The following is a 21,361-nucleotide window of genomic DNA, read 5'->3' as shown; positions in this document are numbered from 1 at the left end:
TCACAAAAGGTTTACAGGTTGTTGCAAAAAGAGCTCATTCAAAACAGCAGTATGTATGCCCCGGCCCTATCAGTTTTATATCTGTTGTTGGCACTATTATTAAAAACATAGTCCAGTTAAATATCGCAAAGCAGGCTGAGATGTTCCATTTCTTTGTCCTATTTCTTGCTGAATTACCAGATAACATGTGGTTTCTAACACTGAGAGAATTCAGATAAATACTCCTCCGACACTGAGCGTAGTTTTGAGTCAGCATGTGAGCTGCTCTCTCTTTACGTTTCAGCATATGTCATCATTCTGCTGGTGTCGCCTTTGGCCACAGTGGCTGCCATTCAACAAAAACTACAAGAACTTAATCTGTTATGATGACAGCTATGACACATTACACCATAAAGCAACTTTTCTTGAAAGACACGTCAACTGAGTATTGTAGCAAAGTGTTTTTCTATAAACTATTTCCTGTTAAGTGCCTATAGCTGATATCTCTGTATTATAATGGATGACAATAGTACTTATATATGAAAAGAGTTACTTATAGTGAAGAACTGAGATGGAACTCCTGAACTTCATTCAGCTCAGTTCAGTTTCCCTCCTTCATCTCATCTTGGTTATATTATCAGGCTTTGGAAAATCTAACACATGAGAGAACTGATCAGATGAGAAGCTTAAAGCAGAAAAATGTTTTCTATATATAGTCTGTATAAGAAGGGGTATGCACTGGTGTGATGTGCTAAGCAGAGGGTTTTGTGTTTGATGAGGTGCGTTCAGACCCGCCATGAAGGGAAAACTCAGCACTGAGCTATTTCAAGCAGGTAGAGGCCCATGTTTGCCTCTTGAGAGAACAGGAGGGGAGAACTGAAGGAGTCTTTACTTTAAAAAAAAAAAATCTGCTATCCTCTGTCCCAGTCTTTTTTCTTTTAGGTTTTGCCTACTGCAACTTTAACATGAATGCCCTAGAAATATTGCACAATTTGATCGACTTGAAAAATTCAAGTTGCTTAGATCTTTGTTATGTAATTATCTTTAACTTGCTAGTTACATTACATATCGATCAATCAATCGATCAGCTGATATAGTTGACAAGCCACTTTAAAGCTATTTGGAAACATTAGAATGGAGGCTTGGCATTCTGATTATTTGTCAAAATACTTTTTGCACATAAAATAGATTTCTCTCTCTTTTTTTTCTCCAAATTTTCAACGGGTTATGGATACTGCGAATGCTAAATGCACAGAAAGGCTACCTCTGCGGCTCATAATTAAGACAATGACAGCAGACAGCTACACTTGGAGGGTCACTTGTGTGTTTGGTTTTGCACGTTGAGTGCCCCAGAAAGCCATCGTCACCCTCAAACATCCCCTGACGGTGTTCACAGAGGGCTCGCTGCAGTGCTGGCACTTGTTCTTCAGACGCACTACTTGCTTAGTGAAAAATCCTTACCTCCTTATTTGCTTGCCACGAGTTCGGCGCAGTCTAAATTTAGCGTGATGAGTATGTCTGGGTAGGCAATGTTGTGCTGAGCGGGACAAATCAATGTTTCTTTATCTGCAGCTCAGGAGGAAATGCAGGCTTCTCTGCTTCCAACAGCAGCCCCCTCAACTCGATTGATCAACAGTCACGTTCCCACTGATGTCGTCTGGACCTCGCTGGCAACAAGTGGATGTGTGTGTTTTGTGGCTTGTGGCTGTTTGTCAACTGCAAGAGGGAATGTGATTTTCACTGTTTGTGGCTTTTTAGTGGAGGCTGAGGTGCCAGAGATGAAATGATGTTAAAAGAGCACTGCATGTCTATGAGCTGTGATGCATTCAGTATCAGAGAGTCATCTGTAGTTGAAACATTGACCTTTGTTTATGGCGTAAACTATATATCAGCTATATCTACTGGCAGTTTTTATTAAATATAAATTTAGTAAGTTTAATTATAAATCCATAAATGTTTAGCTATGGTAAAATAGGCACCGTGTCTCTGGTTCTTCGTGTCTTTATGTGAATTTTAAACTTGGGAGTTCTAAGGCAGTATTGTAGCAAAGGACATTCAGAATTACGACTTCAGAGAGTATAAACTGTAAAGACTTACAACAGAAAACAGTAAAAAATGATCATTGATGAACTCATAATGCATATAGCAGTGTTTATGTGCCATAGTTACCTAATTTGCATTACCAAATAGTGCCTTAAATTTATTTCCAATGAGGATCTGATGGGACATTCATTTAAAGCATATCAAGACACATAAATAAACAACAAAAACTCAGAAGTGTTGCTCAGGATGTCATAAACAAAAGTGGTTTGAAAAGGTGTGGGGTTGTTTTTCAGGATTTGGGCTTGGCCACTTAATTCCAGTGAAAGGAACTTTTAATGTTTCATCATACCTACATATTTTGGAAAATGTGATACTCCCAAGTTTGTGGGAGCAGTTTGGAACAGAAGAATCTGACTGGCCTGCACAGAGTCCTGAGCTTACCCTGACAGAAAACCGTTGGGATGAATTAGAGCAGAGACTTTGATTTAGGCCTTCTCATCCAGCTTCAGTGTCTGACCTCACAAATGTGCTTCTAGAAGAATGTTCCAGAACATTTGAAGCTGTTATAGCTGCAAAGGGTGGGCTGACATCATATTTACACCCTATAGATTAGGAATGGGATGCCACTTAAGTTCATATGTGTGTAAAGGCAGACGAGCAAATACTTTTGGCAATATAGTGTTTGTGCTTTCTTACAGAGAGTTGGCAAGCTAAGACTTTGCATAGCATAGCTTAGCATAGCATAGCTTAGCATAGCATAAAGACTGTCTTGATGCTAAGCTAAGTCATAAAAACCTTTTATATGGTCATTGGTAAAGACAAGAAAACAGCTAATCCAGTCTTGGCTCGACGAACTCGACGAAGCATGTTTAGATAACAAATCTCAGTTTGTTAACCCTTCCAGAGGGAAACTTTGGGTTTTCTGTTCCAGAGTTAACTTCGACTCTGAGTCACTTACTAGGGTAACAGACTCTGATGAGCTGACTGACAGTCTGATTCATTTCCTCATTCACAAAGTTGCTGTCCGTAGGGGAGCAAATTAATTTGCAGATGTTTTTACAAGCGCTGTGAGACCACCAAGCACTGTGAGATGTTTGCTATCTGCTGCAATTATATCCCAGATTTATAATCAGTGCAGAATAAATCTATATAGTCTATTTCTAACTCTGTGGACAGTCATACAGCTGTCAGACTGTTGTTTTCTTTGCACTGCAAACATTTACTGCAAATTAGCAAGCAAGCAATTTATTTATACAGCACTTTCAGAACAACTCCCAGCTGAACACAAAGTGCTGTACACTTGACATGCCAGAAATGGCATGTGACACAATTATTATAAGAATCACTGTTTAAATAAAAATTTTCTGTATAGTATTATACAGTCATATTTGAATTCTCCTCACAAGACCTTACTTAGTCTGTATATCTGAATTTGCCTCCCATTTGGACCATGATCTGTGTGTATGTCCCATATAATGAAGAGATGGAAATGACTGACTAGAAGCTGTGCTTATGGTAAAATTATAGATAATCGAGTATCTGTAGGGACTAATTGTTTGATTGCTTTAGGAGGCAAGTCCTGTTACCTTCTTTTATCAGCAAGAGTCCTCATCAGAAAGTACTAATGAGCTGGGCAAGGTCAAGTCAGCAAATCTGCATAACCTGATCCCCAATTACAAATGCAGCTAGCTATCTATGTAGCCTTTTCCTCCGTAACATTTAGTATTAGTGACTATACTTTAGAGGAACTAATGTGATCCGAATGTAAACTGTAAGTTTTGACCAGCATATCAATCATTGTTAAAACATGGAGCTCGTGAATGTGTTATTTCTTACTGCTGTCATAAGTGTAATATCATAGCTTTTTGTTGTAAGCTTGCAAGCTGGCTTTGGTAATAACATTTTTAAAGGAATAATTCATTATCATGGCTAGGTTAGTTTATATAAAGACAAGAATCAGACTGAAAAAAATGCATAATAAATAATGTTCCATCTAAAATGCAGTTTAACTGGACTCAGTGTGCTGAAATCATTTCTTGGCAGTATGCGCTGATGTTCTGCTTGGCAATATCATAGATGTAAGTACATAAGACTCCAGGAAGAGTTAATTTATGGGATCAAGTGGATTAATGAGTTTTGAATAATGAGTAAGTGTTGTCTTTGTGTGCTATAATCCATAAGTAGTGTTGGTGTTCACCTGGTGAAATTATAAATCAAAATGACAAGTTATGGAAATGCCATCACCTCCCCAGTGATCATCGGGGCATCACAAATGAAGGATGCCGTTATTCTTTTCTGCGTTTCTCACACATGTAGATGTCACATAACACGCAATAGTACAACAACACTCTTTTTTTGAGAAAGACTTATAAAAAGGTGTTTTGTTAGCGCTGGGTGTTTTTTTGAATAACTCTGAAGCTTTTTTTAAAGGGCAGGCATATTCAAAAAGTAGTTACCAGGTGATCAGGAGAGGCATCTCTTACTACTGTCACATCTGAAACACTGCCGACTTATAGACACTATAAAAGACAGATTTAGCCTCTGTGCAGTCAGCTATTGGTTGATCCAGTCGACGCTTCAGTTCACTACGAGGTTTACATACAGGTTTCACTTGGCATTTGGAACCATAAGAAAACTGGTTTAAACTCAATCTCACACTTTCTAGAATCTGACACAGACGTGCTCGACTCATCTCGCGTAAATTTGTACACCATTTTATGTAGAAGAAAAATCTCTATCAACAGCTGCTGAGTGCTGCTAGAATGTGCTCTTCGGTGAATTCGCTGCTCTGACAACATCTAAATATGATGTGATGTCTTTGTCATATCATGGAGTGTGATTTCCAGCTCTGCTGTAAAATAATCCAGAATCGCATTTTTAACATGGATCTGGTTACTCCTAAACAACACTGAGATATGATGAGTCAGACAAAGACATGGATAATATTGCAAAACACCTTTCAATGTTTTCTTTGCAGAACTCAGATATGTTCACTACGTTCAAGTTCACCTTGGTCACTTTCATCAGTGTATAAATAACATTGGAAATGTGTGAGATTCACATTGAAGTACAATGACCTTGTCCTGTACTATCATCGTCTACGCGATGTATCCAAAACACTGACAATATTACAAGAGATGATGAATTATTCATAGTAATATTAAATGGCAACCTTCCTCTCACAGTCACATCTTCTGTCAGACACAAGCAGGGTACTAACATCTACACCTACACAATGACCATCTGTCTCAGTGTGCATAAGTGAAGATAGGTAACAGTTTGATTAGCAGTGCAAACTTACAAAAATATGGGGAAAAACTGCAGTTATACCTGATTCCAAAAATACCTACTAACCGTAGGTGACCCCACTGAACTACTTTCAAATTTGAGTTGAATAAACAGTGCATGGATGACTTCATCACTACCACAGATGAGATTGTTTTTATTACATAATGCCTCATTTGAATAATACATAAATATTTTCACTTTTATGCCAGCCTCCTTCTCCAGCCAGCACTTTTCCAGTGTCTGCTGTGCACCGCTTCAAAAATGAGTTAAATACAAATGCAATGATTTTTATTAGCTGATGTTCAGTAAAATGTATATAATCATACATTCACGCCAAATAATTATAGAACAAAAACATTAAAAAAAACCACACGAGTTGAATTTTTCATTGGGCCACTGAACTGAGCAGCAATTTATTTATCTTTGTGTTAACCAAGGCACAAAAATCTTAAAGCGCTGCTTTCAATAACATAATAAGAACCACACAGCCCTTCAAAGCACTCCCTAGCTCAGTAACACTTGCCTTGTACTTCTTGTGCCCAAGCAAGTAATCAGAAGCCAGGCATGTGTGCTCTGCCCCAAAATAGGCCTCCTTTGCTTTGAGATTTGCTTTATCTTTCTTGTATAATAAAAAGTTATTCTTTCAGTGGACTAATGACAACTCATTCTTGCCTGGAAGCTGCAGGTAATCAGTGTACAGTACATTTAGTATATTTAGGTGCACTGTACAGTTTTTCAGTGATGTAGTCCTTGTGGATGGAGTTCTCAAAGTTCTCTCAAAGAGAGAAAGAGAGAAAAAACTGAATATAGTCATGATCAGCAAGATACAAATTCAATACTCACCACCTAATTATGTAATAGTGTCTTTTAAATACCCAGGGGCATATAAGGCAATAGTTTGGATCAGTGCTCATAAAGGAAAATGTGAAGGATTCTCCGCAATATCACGAGACAAACCTGGTGGATTTTACTTAATGCTGAAATCCAAGCAAGGGTAGACATTGTGGGAATTTGAGGGAACAGCTCCTACACTGGACTGAACTTTGGATCCGTCTCTTCAGTGACTCCAAGCTCACAGGGGGGAAAAAGCCAGTTGCTGCTAAGAGATGCTTCTTTGTATTCAAGCAGAATAAATGAACCTTAATGATCTAATGAGCTGTACTTGATCTTTACTTTACAGGTCTTCTTGAAGAGGCCAACTTTACATGATCACAGAGACAGAATCAAAGAGAATCAATTAGGCTGGAAAAGACCTTGAATCTAACAATGGTCACAAAAGTGTGCTGATCTTGAAAGACCTCATCTCTCTCTCTCTCTCCACACACACATATATATATATATATATGTTACTGATTTAGTGTTTATGAATTGCAAAGTCAATCTTAGGGACACGTGTCTATTCACTGGTGATATTTTAGAAGAAACCGATACATTTTTGTAAGATATGTATATTTTTTTGTATTAGCGCTGTGACAGGCTGGCGACCTATCAAGACTCCATCTTTCACACCACCCTGAATTTGATAAGTGGGAGAAAATGGATGGATGGATGGTAATCTGTGTATTCCACATATGCCATAAAGAAGATGATATTTAGATTGAAATATCCTGTTGGCCTGTAGCTGAAGTCCAATAGTCAGGTTTGATGACTATTTATTTCTTATGACAATAATACATTAATAATTTTCTTTTCTGAAATCTGATACTGGTTGTTGTGTTCAAATGATTAATCGAACCATTGTATAAAGTAATTTGATAAATTGTGTGTTAAATATCTAATCATCACATCAGATTTAGATATTTGGCCGTCAATGCTGATACAAATTTTCAGCCAAGTGCCGAGCAAGAACAGGAGATTAAGAGTGCAGCAGATTGATGAGCAGTTAGGTACAGAGGGTGCACACAATCATCAGTGACAACACAACAAACAGCAAAGGCAGACTGACAATATATACCCTCACAGGATAACAAGGGAAGATATAACAGGAGGGATGCACAACTGGAACTGGAATACTGAGACAGGGGGAACTGAATCAACAGAAGAATATCTGTTACTAAAATAAAACAGGAAACACAACTGAATGATGAAACAAGGACTAACACAGGGGAACACAGGAAAACTGCAACCAGGTAATATGATAAATAAGAAAGAAGTAGACAAACCATTTACCACAGAAATAAGGAACAAAACTTAAACATAAATCATTCCCAAAAACCAAAGGGAAAAATGAACTAACACAAACATATTCAAACTGATATATTATTAGTTCTCAGAACATTTGATATTAATTCTACTGTTAAACAGCTTTAAAAAGGTGCAATTATCAAGAGAAAAATCCAACAATTTCTAGGCTTGTTTTCAGATACCAGCAACACCCCTGCTTAAAACACAAGAAAACTAATGTGAGTAATGTGATCTAACAGGATGAACTTTACTGGCAGACTACTGATATAATGTAGTGTGTAGCAAAAGCTTTCACAGCCCGTTCACTTTTACTAAGTAAGACTTGACTGCTGAAGTCATCCTCGATATATGATATGACAACAATGACCTCAGTCTGACTTACCAAAGTAAAAATGTACAGAATTGTGGGTTTAGAGGTGAAAGTGCTTGTTGTTAAATATTTTAGGCCTTTGAGGAAGAGTAATAAAGATATCATAAAGAACGAATCAGAAAAAAGCTTATTTATGGGCTTCACTGTAGCCACACGATTGATCTTTGCTGCTTCATTCTGATTGGCTGATGGCCAAATATCACTGCCAGGAATCTGATGGACGTGAACTGCAGCAGGAAATTCAGATAAATTGCATTTAGGAAAAAAATCAAGGGTGAGCCTTGATGAGGAGTGGTGAGAACTGAATGAAGCACAGAAGGAAAGACTTTATGCTCACACTTGATAGAAAATACAGTAGATCTGATAGCACTGATGTACTTGATTTTTAGGGAGTGGCAAACTCTGTCCGAGAGAGACAGACAGACGGATTCAACATGTTTTACTGGTGATGTCAGCGTTAAGCTTGTTTGCTTCTGAATGGAGGACAATATCCACCTTACCTGCATTGTTACTCACGCTGACCTATTTTAAATTTTAGAATTATTTGAGAACATTTTGACGGATATGTGCAAACCTCAGTTTATTTATGTGGATACAAGCGTACCAAATTGATTCCGGGCCTTGTTAGTGTTAAGTGCTACACAGAGATACACACAGTCCGTTCTGTTTCTGAGCTGGACTTTTGCCCTTCTTCATTTTTAAAGCTGCACAAACACATTTGTTTGTTTTAATAATGGATGAAGTGACAGGATTAAGTGTGTAATGGAAAGGTGACACTTGCAGAGACAAACCTGACAAGAATTGTCACTTTACAGTTCAAATCCACTCTATTCCACTTTTGGCCTTTTAGAGCATGCTCTTCCTGTGGTCTTCTTTACCAGCTGTGGGGGGCAGTTGAATGATTTCTGACCAATACCCAACAGCACACGGAGTAAGAAACTAGAAGCAGCTGGTGAATGCAGTGGAGCTTTTAGCAGAGAGTAAGACCACTGAAGTAAATAGATTAGAAACACATTATCCTGCAACCACCCTCTGATGTCTTTACTTTTTCAAACCAACTGATATAATAATAAATATATTACTTAGTAATATACAGTTTCAAACTCTGGCCCCGTGTATTCTGTGTAAATGCAACATTTTCTGAACCTTTTTACCCCAATCATCAGCTCACGCCATAACAATTATAATCATAACATCTCATACTATTCATTGGTAAATGAAATTATTTTTGCATCTATATATTGGAATGATAATGGGCTCAGCAAATACTTACTGCCATTCTACAGTATCTCTAAGTATGATTGATGTTGCTTATGGCTCTACCTTTTATAATCCTGCACTGTCCTGGGTATTATGTTTCATCAGGCACTTTCCATTTGCTCTGCTCTGGATTTCTTCCAGCAGATTACTTTTTTTCTTCTGTTTTTGAATTTTGTAATTAAAAATTTGTAATTAAAAAATATGTAATAAAAAAAAGAAACAAACAGAAGAATTATTCTGTTTTTTTTTTTTTTTTTTAATTACTAGTGAAATTGACATAAACTTGACATAGTAGTCATTTATCCTAATTAAACAGATTTAGGTGGTCTATTATAATTCCGAATCACCTTATTCTCCAACATAAGTGAGGTCAGGACCTGCTGAGGCTCTCATCTGAGTATCTCTTGTGGAGCAAAATTCATATGCAAGCCCATCATTTAACTATTTTATCCAAATGAATCCCCTTTTAATAATATCTAATCAGGATTTTATCTGTTGTGCAATGACTAGCCTTAAGTATTTTCCCCAAGTTTAGGATAAAAGCATCAACAGTTTTTCTGCAATTTATATCAACATAAATTCTCATTTAAAAAAAAAAAAGCAATCCCACTAATGACTCTGACAGAAAGCAGATAAAGTGGCTCAGCTGAGATTAGATGTAGAGATTAGACTCTGTCTAATAAGGAGGGGGTACTAAGGCTGGTTGGATGGCTTGTCAGCTGGTATAATTCACTGTTCAGAGGTTTGTACACTTTCATACAAATGTGTTCAAAATGTACAAAATTGGCTTTAACTGACTTGCATGGTGATACTGATTACTCTGAACTGGACCAAAAAAAATATCTACATATGGATCTATCGGGTGTAACAGTGACTTACCCTAAATAAGAGAGTAGAAGAAATAACTTTACTTTGTTTCATCTGTTCCAGCTTCCTCTTGGTGTTTTCGTGTCTTATACTCTCAGTCTTTGCCACCATTAAAGAGTTCACACAAAGCTCAGAGAGTGCCTTGTACATCTTGGTAAGTATCACTTTATTTGATATTTTAACAGTATACTGCATATAAATTAATGTCACAAGGTTAACTCCCCCATTTTGTTTTTTTCCACAGGAAATTGTGACCATTGTGGTGTTTGGAGTGGAGTACATTGTAAGGATATGGGCTGCTGGCTGCTGCTGTCGATACAGAGGATGGAGGGGGAGGCTAAAATTTGCCAGAAAGCCTTTCTGTGTCATAGGTGCGAAAACACGTTTGCCTTGTGTTTTACTGGCTGTTATTTCGCTCACCTTGAAGAACATAACATGGACACATTACTTGTTACTTGTTTTGCTATTACTTCTGTTCTTAAATGCTGAAACTTTTGATACAATGATACAAAAATATTTCACCAACTGCAAATTGGTTGTTTGAGCAGTGTACAGATTAAATGAACAATGATCTTCAGTGTCCATAGTAAAGTGTTGTTAATTTAGTCTGGTTTGACCAAGGTCATGGTTTTCTATTCATATGCTGTACTTCTCTTCCCAGACATCATGGTGCTGATTGCGTCAGTATCTGTCCTGGCAGCTGGATCTCAGGGCAATGTGTTTGCCACCTCGGCTATCAGGAGTCTGAGATTCCTGCAGATCCTACGGATGCTGCGCATGGACCGCCGTGGAGGAACCTGGAAGCTGCTCGGATCTGTAGTTTATGCACACAGCAAGGTGATCTTGATGTACTCCAGTTTTGTCTGTAGTTTCCTCAATTTTTTGATTGTTAAGATTGTGTGGCCGCCATTATCACTTTTCTTTTAACCACAAAGCATGCAGACCAGGTGAAAGTAATATTTTTAGTACAGAGTAAGTGTAATCCAAATAAATGAGCTAAGAAAGAGCAAAGAGAAAAAGCCCAGCACATATAATAAATGGGAATTTGAAAAGTTATCATGGCTTACAAATATGTTATTTTAGAAACATTTTGTTGTCTTATCCATATGTCTTTGCACATATGCAAGAAAAATGCAGCCATTTTACCCTATTTCAATATACCCTGCTCAAAAATATTAAAGGAACAGGGAGCAGGGCCTCACTGACCCCTTGGACAGCCTGGTGGTGCCAAATGGACTGAAACATAATGTCCCAGAGGTGTTCTGTTGGATTTAGGTCAGGCGAGCGTGAGGGCCAGTCAGTGGTATCAATTCCTTCTTTCTCCAGGAAGTGCCTGCACACTCTTGCCACATGAGGCTGGGCATTGTCTGAACCCAGAGACAGTGGGTCCAAGTATTTAATCCTGATACCTAATGGCAGTCAAGGTGCTGTTGCCTAGCCTGTGCGCACGTCTATGGATATGGTCTCCACAGACCATAAGTAACCCACCACCAAACAGGGCAAGCTGAGGAGGAACCCAGAAATGACAATTGGTCCAGTGATTTCATCTTGATACCTATTTTACATAACATGTTACAGGCAGCATAAAATTCTCCACGGCTTCTCCACACCCTTTCACGTCACGTCTCCTTGAATCTCCTCGATGATCTTGAGACTTTGCTGGGAGACACAGCTAATCTTCTGGCAATGGCATGTATTGATGTGCCATCCTGGAGGAGATGGACTTAGATGGAGATGGATTCTATTATCAAAGGTGTCTCCTCTGAGAAAGTCTATCATGGCAAGGAAGCATATTTCTCTCCGTTTAATTTAAATGAGCTTGGAAAATCAAATTATTTGCTTTTACTAATAAGCTACAGAAACATCATTACAGGGTTTGTGGGTGTTTGTGTATGATTACATGAGAAGGAGAGATGGCAGGCTGCAGCTTTTGTCGAAACGAGGGAAATAAAGATGTTTATGAAATGCTTGGTTCGCCGCACAGGGCAAGAGATTCACATATGATGTCCAATATTGTTACAGAATAGTCATTTGTACCCATTGACAGAGGTTACGTTGCCATTTTTGCAAGGCATTCAAGATGACACTTAATTACTTTAATTTCCCGGTGGTCACTGTATTGGTTTTCTCTGTAGGAGCTCATCACAGCGTGGTACATAGGCTTCCTGTGCCTCATCCTGGCCTCATTCCTGGTCTACTCTGTGGAAAAGGAGTCAAATAATGAGTTTGACACGTATGCTGATGCTCTTTGGTGGGGACTGGTAAGACTAACTCGAAAAAACAAGGACAACATGGATCTGCAGTATTTGCTTTCTGTTTTACAACATACAGTTTTGACAAATATTCAGCTTAGAAATGTTCATTTTACTTTATTTCCAGTTTTACAAAAGAAGGTATTAAAAAAGCTAATTAATGTTTGTTTTTTTTAATTTATTTTTTTTACCAGATAACTCTTACCACCATTGGTTATGGTGATAAGGTTCCCAAAACCTGGAATGGACGCTTACTAGCAGCCACGTTCAGCTTGATCGGCGTTGCCTTCTTTGCCCTTCCTGCTGTAAGTATGTAGGCTTGTCTTTAGGGCGTTGAAGCCACTGATAGAGTTCACACAAAGTGCACATCATAAATGATCCTCATTTATATGCCTTTACTCTCTCTCCATTATGATGTTCTCTGTAAGAGAACATCATAATGGAGTTTGATATCATAACTACAGTAGTACATTCATGCAATCAACATTATGGATTCGAAACATATCAAATCAAGTGAGTAACCTGAAATGACAACAGGATAGCACATTTAGCACCCAACACCTAGCATTTTAGTTTCTATCAGCTAACTGTTTTGGTTTTACAGCCCAGAAAACATCCTGTTTTATCCCACTTCAATGACTCTCATTAACCTTGTTTCTTGTTCAAATCATGTAGCTCATCTCATCACTCAAGCTGGTCCATTCTCCAATAACTGACATAAAAAAGCAGCAACCAGGTGGTGAATGTAGTTGAGCTAGAGAGCCAGTTTTTTCACAGGTACAGGGACAGTGACAATCAGGTTTGTATTCATCAGATCACCAAAACACCATAGAAGCAGTGTGAGGAGATAACTACTGATGTTTTTCTTTTTGGGACAAGCGTCTAGTCTTTGACAGTCCAAAGAGTCACTGATGCTTCTAAAAGGAGCTGAAAAAAACTTGGCTCGTTATTCACGTTTTCTTTAGAAAGCCTGAATTTGATGATGTAGTTTCAGTGGCTAAAGTATGTGTCGGTGTTTGTTGTTCCACCTGAGATTTAAAGATATCACACTCAGCAGTAAGCTCTGAGTAAGCAGCTCCTATTCGTTCAGTCAATCATACAGGAAACTGTACTTGATCAGCAATCACTTTTCCTGTCACTACTTTTGGCACAGCATTTAACATCAGCATTTCCTCTCAGGTTTCTATAACCCCAGATGTTTTGTTGGATTGCTTCAGAGAACTGTTAGGGGACGAGGAGGAGACAACTTGCTGTTGTTGCAATTCCTCCTCCTGGCCCACTGAGATCAGTAAAAGTCACTGATTATTTTATGGGTTTCTGCTTTTGTACAGGGCATCTTGGGTTCTGGCTTTGCCCTCAAAGTCCAAGAGCAGCACAGACAGAAGCATTTTGAGAAGAGACGTAACCCCGCTGCAGGCCTCATACAGGTATACTGTGTGATAAGATCACTAGATTCAATTTTAAACACTGTTTAATTCTCCAAACAAAAAAACTAAAAAGCCTTTTTAAAAATTTCCTCACCCAGGCTGCTTGGAGGTTTTATGCCACCAATCTCTCCCGTACAGATCTGGTGTCTACGTGGGATTTTTATGAGCAGACTGTAGCTATTCCGATGTACAGGTAACAGATCAAATAAAGTGGTTGAATCATGCTACACAATATTCAGCATTTTCAGGAAATACAACTGTTTACCCATATCACATTCTGCCTTCTTTCTGAACCTTGAAAGCCAAGTTGAAAACTGAGCTCACAGAATAACCTCATCTTATTGTATTCTAAACATCTTCCTTGGATCAGAAGAATCACACGCCGGTGTGGCTTTACACTTTCTGCTTTAATAAGGCTTTCTTTTTAACGGAGAAGCAGATGAGAGTCTTGGCAGTGGCACTCTGAAATGCCGTTGAAAAGACAAATACTGCCCTTGTCCAATTTGAAAAATTAAGCAGACATTTTGGTGTCCAGCTGTAGGAATTAGCAAATAAGCTGCCTTGCTCGACTCTCACAACACAGATTTATTTTGCTTTTAATCTAGAAGTAGAAAATCATTAGTTGTCTATTTTGAAATGAGTTCACTTAGATTCCAGTTGTAATTTAAGGAGAAAAGGTTATGACCAACTGAACATAACTTAAGGCAATTAGCTTAAAAAGCCCAAAGGTGAGCTTTCACCTTTTGGAACTGAGTTGATGAGGCTGTCTTGATAGAACGACTTCTTTGAAGTTCTTCTTTGTCTTTTCCCAGACTTATCCCACCTCTGAATCAGCTGGACCTGCTGAGGAATCTGAAGGGCAAATCATTCAGGTATAACAATGACATTAGGAGTGACAAAGTTGTTGGTGTGATAGCATGATCTCATTATGATGACACCAACGGTGACTCAGTGATCTTGAAATAGAAGGAACCAGGGCATCAGAGGCTGAAATAACTATGTGCGCTGTCCAAAATATACACTGAATGCCTTGATTGTCACAAAGGAATAAGATCTCACCTGAACCCTGTGAGTTTGGTCTGCTTGCCGCACACTTTGCGCTGCACTTCCTGTGTCACTGGGCCTTCCTTTTGTGTTACCAGCTTTTGTGTGCACTTAGCTCGATGTTGCACTCAGTTCATTTACTGTAGATTAACAAAAAAAGAGGCTAACCAAACATTTATTTTAAAACACACCTTGTTAATGCAAACTTCAACCTTTGCCCATAACGAATGAATTTTATGGAACATTTTTTTAACTATTGTTTTCTTCTATTCGTTTATTTGTAACGGGCAAGCACGGAAGAACACTGACAGTTTCACTGGCTCTATAGCCAGAGCAAATTTTCAACCCCACTTGAGTGGAAAACCTGTGTGACGCTTAGAAATTTCATTAATATACATTTACCAGACAATTTATTAGTTATACCTTGGTAGAAGTTAGTTAAACCCCATTTTGCTTTCAGAACTGCCTGAATTCTTTATAACAAATATTCAACAAGGAGCAGGATATATTGGCATGATAGCGTCACCCAGTCGCAAATCTGCCTGCTGCACAGCAATGCTGCAAATCTCCTGGTCCAGCACAAACCAAATGTTCTCCACTGGATTGAGATCTGGTAACTGTTGAGGGCATTTGACTACAGTGAACACGTTATTATGTTCAAGGAACCAGTTTGAGATGATTTGAGCTTTGTGATGTTGCTCATTATCCTGCTGGAAGCAGAAGATGTAAGCCTGTGCAAATTGTAACCTCAGTTTCCTGTTGACAGGTGTGGTCTTCTGCTGCTGTAGCCCATCTACCTCAAAGCTCAACGTGCTGTGCATTCAAAGACGCTCTTCTGCATACCTTGGCTGTAACGAGTGGTTGTTTAAGTTACTATCAATTAACTCAGTTACTGAGCCATTTTCACCCAAAGACCTGCTGCTCCCTGGATATATTCAGACCGTTCTCTCTAAACCCTCGAGACGGTTGTGTGGGGAGAATCCCAGCAGATCCTGTTCCTATAATGCTCTAACCCACCTGTCTGACACAACAGCCATGCCATGTTCAAAGTCACTTAAATCACCTTTCTTCTTCATTCTGATGCTCAGTTTGAATGTCAGCAGGATGTTTTGGCCACAATGCAGTGAATTGCTGCAGTGTGATTAGATATTTGCGATAACAAGCAGTTGAACAGGTATGCCTAACAAATGTATGGTGGCCCTGAGAGGCCAAACGGACTGCAACCTAAGAAAACACCACCAATAAGAAAAATGCTGCAAAAGCACACAAAACACAACAGACATAAAAAAAACCAACAACGAAAATAGGAAAAAACAGATTTCAAAAAGCACAAGGGAATTGTTTCTGGGGAGACAATAACCCGACGGACCAGTTCCAGGAACCCAAAACATGGTAGGTATGTTTTATCATGATTCATATAATACTGATGACGGATTTTTAGGCTAATAGTTAGGCTAACACACTTATGTCTCATCTTTTCTTTCCTCACAAAACCGATAGATCCTCCACTTCTTTTAACTGTCTCCCAGCGCAATTCTTAGCATATTTTGGTTCCTGCAACTGGTCCGTCGGGTTATTGTCTCCCCAGAAACACTTCCCTTGTGCTTTCGGGAAATCTGCTTTTTCCTATTTCTGTTTTGTTTTTTTCTATTTCTGTTGTGTTTTGTGCGTTTTTCTTATTGCTGGTGTTTTCCTAAGTTGCAGTCTGTTTGGCCTCTCAGGGCCACCTTACAAATGGCCTACAAATGCAAAATCTTAACAATAAAGGTCCAGGTTTGATCCTGGAGGAATACCTGTTCGACTCGTGTTATGCAGCTCACTGTGGTTTTACATATTAAGAGAAAATGTGTCAACTTTTTGGTTGGTTTGAAAAAATAGAAAAAAGTGCTTGTATGTGAATGAAGTGCTTTGAGTGCTCAGGCAGGGTAGAAAAGTGCTATATAAGAACCAGTCCATTTACCTTTTGTATTTACTTAATAGCCTAAGGTTTCTTTTGTCAGTGGAGACAAAAACCATTGCAGAAGAGTGAGTAAATACTGGACACTCATCACAAAATTTAATCTTAATAAAAATATGAAAGATCATCATTCAGTGTAAGCAGGCAACTGTTGCTGTTGTTTAGAACTTGTTTCCACTGCCCCCGTGTGGTAACATATATATTTATTTTTTTCAGGTTTTTACAGATAATTTTCATCCATGTCCATAACTTGTATCTCACATTGTGTAACATTTATGCCGTTTCTGCTCACAGGAAGGAGTCACAAACAGAAACCTCTCCCAGGTCTGTGATCTGGTTTTATCTCTCGCCTCTTTCCTTTGCCTTCTCTTCAATTCTGCTCTTAGCTGCTGCTGAGACACTCTTCTTGGGGGAGTGTGCTTACTGTACATCAGTGTGCGAGAGTGGGGGTTTGTGTGTGTTTGTGTGTCGGACATGGGTGTGGCTGCGTGTTAAGTGCCTCCTTCAAGAACGGTCACGCTGCATTTGCTCACATGGTGCTCAAAGATCAGCTCACTTTGGCCTCATTCCCAACTGGCAGCTTTATTAAATATTAACCGATATGCTGTTCTTTGATAGTCTACCTTTCAGCATCACCTTGGGAAAAAGTGATTTTGAACACTTTTGCTTGATTTTTCTATCACTCTGTTTTTTAACACAGAAAACAAGTGTAACTATTGACAAGGTGGTAACACTTTATCGTGGCTGAATGACAAACCTCCTTATAATCCAATTGCATATTTTGGACTCACGTGTAAAATCAGACAATCATTTAAATGGCAAAATGAATAAAACCAAAAAATTTTATTCTTTAAATGAGCAATAAATTACAGTCACAGTAAAGCGTTACTGGCATCTTGGCACACACTGCTGTTTTTGTGACTCTACCCACTTCTATTTTATCTTTTTTGTGTCTCCCCCTACTGCCCACCACTCCAGTAATGAAAATGCACACAAAGACAGACTTTGCGGGTGCTGTCCGAGAGCTATTAGGTATAGTTGCTGCACAGATACTAACAACTGCACTGCAAGTCTGTGTGTCACCTTCTATTCCTACAAATGTTCTTTTCTTCTGCAAGTGCAAGTAAAGGTAGAGGAGTCACAGAATGAGGACATGTAGCACTACGGAAAGTACACAATCCAACTTGTTACTATTTGTAGTGTAGTGCAGCTCTGTTTCTGATGTCTACATGAGGAGAGTTACACGTAAAAGCAACAAAGAGCTATTTCTAACTTTTACCCTTTCCCCAGGAAAGGCGCAGATTTACATCCTTGTTTTATGGTTTCTGTTTAGTAACGTCTTGCAGTTGATTTGCTGGCTGTCTTTTTTGCCCACTCAGCCCCGTTCAGCAGGCAAGGTGCATATTGCTGATTACCTAATGGTTACCATGTGCCATACGACGATGATTTTATTTTTTTGTTGCATGATTTGTGTTCACTTTTTTTGCATAGAGCCAGACCACAGCTCTTCCTTTTGAGACGCACAGTGTCACTTTGCTTCCCATGCATGCCTGCTTGTAGCTTCCCGCTGCTTGCCTGACCCACCGAATGCTCCACTATGTTCGTTTGTGGACATGGCTCCTTCTGCTGTAGGACATTGCCCATTTTGCGTTTCTGCTGAGGTAAGATTTATTATCACATTGCAGATGAATTCTACAAATTCACAAGCTAGGGCTTAAACGCAGTAGAATACAGACATTTAGTTACAGGTAGTCTTTCATTAAAATGATGCTGATAAATGCCCAGTTAGACAGGCTTAATTTACTGTATTGTTACTTCCTTTTTTAGTCGGAAGCCGAGTCTGAAGGACAAAGTGTTTCCCAGTCCTTCTAAGGCTCCTGTGTCCAAGGGGAAGGCCCAGTCTCCAGGTGGAGCAGATGATGGTGCTGAAGCAAGCCCCAGCAAGGTCACCAAGAGCTCGAGCTTCACCGACAAGAACCGAGGGGCAAAAAATGCCTTCAAAGCTCGGGGCAGCATCTCGCGCAAAAACTCAGAGGGTGAGGGAACTGTGCAGAGTGCAGAACCTCATCTGACCAGAATTATAATGAGTGTAGTAGTGTTGTGTTGTATAATTGAATACACAGCCATACAGTATAGAGTCTTGGAGAATTCTATTGTTGTAGGTGGGAAACCTCAGAAACTGTATTCAAACCATCAAGAAACCTGTAGAAAATGGCAGGCCCTAGCTTTTGTATGCAGCCTGGAAGCAGAGGTGAGCGGGTTGCTGCTTCCTCCTGTGTCTCATCTCTGCGCTCCGGCTTCACATTTAGCTTGCATACACAAACGTGATATCTAACGTTCCAGAAGAATTCAAGTTAAGTGCGCTTCCCAAAATGTCCAGGAATTCGTTTGAGCCAGTATGACCTTGGCTATTTGTTCAGAGACCAAACTTTAGGAGTCAAAATGATTTATATTAAAGAAAACTGAAAACAAAACTAACTAAATCTTATGTAACTATAACACTAGTAGTAACACTAGCTCAATATACAATCATTGCCAGAAGTATACATACATTCATCATGGGCATAAATGGTAAGTGTGTGTTTTTAATGTTTTTTCTCAACTGTTCTGTTTCTGAGGTCCAATATTGTACAGGATACATCAATAATAACTTTTTCTTAAAAGAATTGGATGCATAAGATCCACACGGGGTCAAAAGTATACATACACCTCAACTAATATTTGGCTAAATGTTTTGGGAAGTTGCACCTTGACCAGATGCTTTTGGTTGCCATCAACAAGCTTCCGGCAGAATTGGTAGAGTTTATTTAAACATGTTGGTTTCCAAGCATGGACCTGGCTTTTGAGCATAGCACACAAATTTTCAGTAGAGTTGATCGTTAGGGATTTGTCCATTCCTGAAGTTTAACAGGCCATTTCTAAACACCTGCAGATTCCAGGACAATCGGTTTAAACAACTGTATGTAAGTACAAGTTATTCAGACGTGTCGCCAGTTTTCTAAGGTCCAGAGGAAGACCCAAACTGTCACCCTCAGATAAGACAAGAGGAAATTAGTTAGCATGTTCCTGAACAGCCCAGGAACCACAAAGGCTCAAGCCAGACATTAACTGGAAACTTCTGTAAGGTACACAGTGAAGCAAGTTTTACATCACTGTGGACTGAGGGGGTACCAACCAAGAAGAAGCTCCTGTTCCAAAATCAAGCCCATCAAGCTCAACTGAAATATGCAGCTGCCCACATGGACAAGCTAAATGCCTTCTGGAGGAAGGTTTTATTGTCAGACAAGACAAAGATTGAGCTATTTGGCCCCAGTGACAAGAGATGTAAGGTGAGGTGTTCAAACCTAACAACCCTGTATGAGCTGTCAAGCATGGTGGCAGTAGCATCATGCTCTGTAGCTGTTTTGCTGCCAGCAGTACTGGTACTTTAAAGGATGAATAAAATGAATAAATGAGGACTGCCTCTAAATTTTTCAGTTGTATTAACATTACATTAAGATATTAAGCTTTTTGAATATACTTCCAAAAGCCCCAAACTCAAGCTTATTGAAAATTTGGGAATTCTAGTTAAAAGCCATAAGGTCCATACCAGGAAACAAACAAGTTTAAATATCCAGACACAATTATATCATAAGCTTGGTGATAGCTACCAAGTATAGCGTTATATGCTATACAATCACTTCACCTTAGAAAAAGAACAGTTTATCGAAATCAAGAAAAGCCCAAACTTACCATGACATTCATGCCCATGACGAGTAAACTTTTAGCCACAGAATACTTTGGCAAAACTTGTTTGTGATCAACAGTTTATCTGACAAACATTCAGTTGCTGCCAGTGAACACATAGCAGAGCAGTGCCAGGTCAGCAGCTCACCAGCTGTGTGAGTTTAGAAGTTACTGTCAAAACCTCTTTGAGTTGCAATCAATGTGGAGACTGTAGCTGAGTTATCATGCAGACATGTATGTTCCCTTCATGTATACAAAAATTTGTCACTTCTATGACAAATCAATGCCAAATTTTTAAGAACACATTCAGGAGACCGTCACTTTGGATGATGTGGTGTGGTGTCATCATTTAGTGCTAGACAGTCCCACTGCATCCATGTGTCATCAACGCCACTGTGTCACTATCAGCAGAATATTTCTCTTCTCTCTCCATTTCTTTGCTTTTTGTTAAGCAATGTGAACCAAGTCTCATTAGCTGTCTTTCTTCTTTCACTTCATGGCATGTTTAAGTGCTGATTGAAATGCAGGACGAAGACTTTGGACTGAAGAGTTCTCCAGGTTAGACAAGTCATCATGACATGTCTTCAGTAAAGACTGTAACATAGTCTATAATGTCTAGCTGTATAGTTTACCATACATGTTATATAAAGCTTTGAAACATATATAGTTGGTAAGCTTAAATCTAAGAGAAGAGAGACCATCCCATTCAAACATGATCCAGAAACCATTCAGTAGACTCCACAGTTTTCCATGTTTGGAATTGATTTGTCTGCCATTTTCATCCTGTTAGAATCCATAACAAATCTTTTCCCATGTCTCTCCTCTCTCTCTTTTTGCAGCAATTGAAGGTTTAATAAGTAAGGCATTGGGATATTTTGTTGGTTGACTTCTATAGGGAAAATTATCCAAAGACAAGTCAGCTTCACCCAGTCTGAGAAACCTGCATGCTGATATCTGCTGAGAT

General features: G+C 39.0%; 1 protein-coding gene across 1 annotated transcript in view; it reads left to right on the top strand.

The window, feature by feature from the left end:
* LOC116317386 (potassium voltage-gated channel subfamily KQT member 2-like) overlaps positions 1-21,361 on the top strand; it is a 33,490-nt gene that overhangs the window by 3,598 nt on the left and 8,531 nt on the right. The window contains exons 2-11 of the mRNA XM_031736130.2: positions 10,055-10,145; positions 10,236-10,362; positions 10,653-10,828; positions 12,127-12,252; positions 12,438-12,548; positions 13,575-13,670; positions 13,769-13,863; positions 14,483-14,542; positions 16,966-16,995; positions 18,499-18,707. Coding sequence (XP_031591990.1) covers positions 10,055-10,145; positions 10,236-10,362; positions 10,653-10,828; positions 12,127-12,252; positions 12,438-12,548; positions 13,575-13,670; positions 13,769-13,863; positions 14,483-14,542; positions 16,966-16,995; positions 18,499-18,707 — 1,121 coding nt within the window. The remainder of the gene's footprint in view (positions 1-10,054; positions 10,146-10,235; positions 10,363-10,652; positions 10,829-12,126; positions 12,253-12,437; positions 12,549-13,574; positions 13,671-13,768; positions 13,864-14,482; positions 14,543-16,965; positions 16,996-18,498; positions 18,708-21,361) is intronic.

This window comes from Oreochromis aureus, linkage group 20 (assembly GCF_013358895.1).
Source record: "Oreochromis aureus strain Israel breed Guangdong linkage group 20, ZZ_aureus, whole genome shotgun sequence".
NCBI classification, from domain to species: domain Eukaryota; kingdom Metazoa; phylum Chordata; class Actinopteri; order Cichliformes; family Cichlidae; genus Oreochromis; species Oreochromis aureus.
The sequence above is the reverse complement of the archived record's forward strand: the minus strand, read 5'-3'. Positions and strand labels throughout refer to the sequence as shown.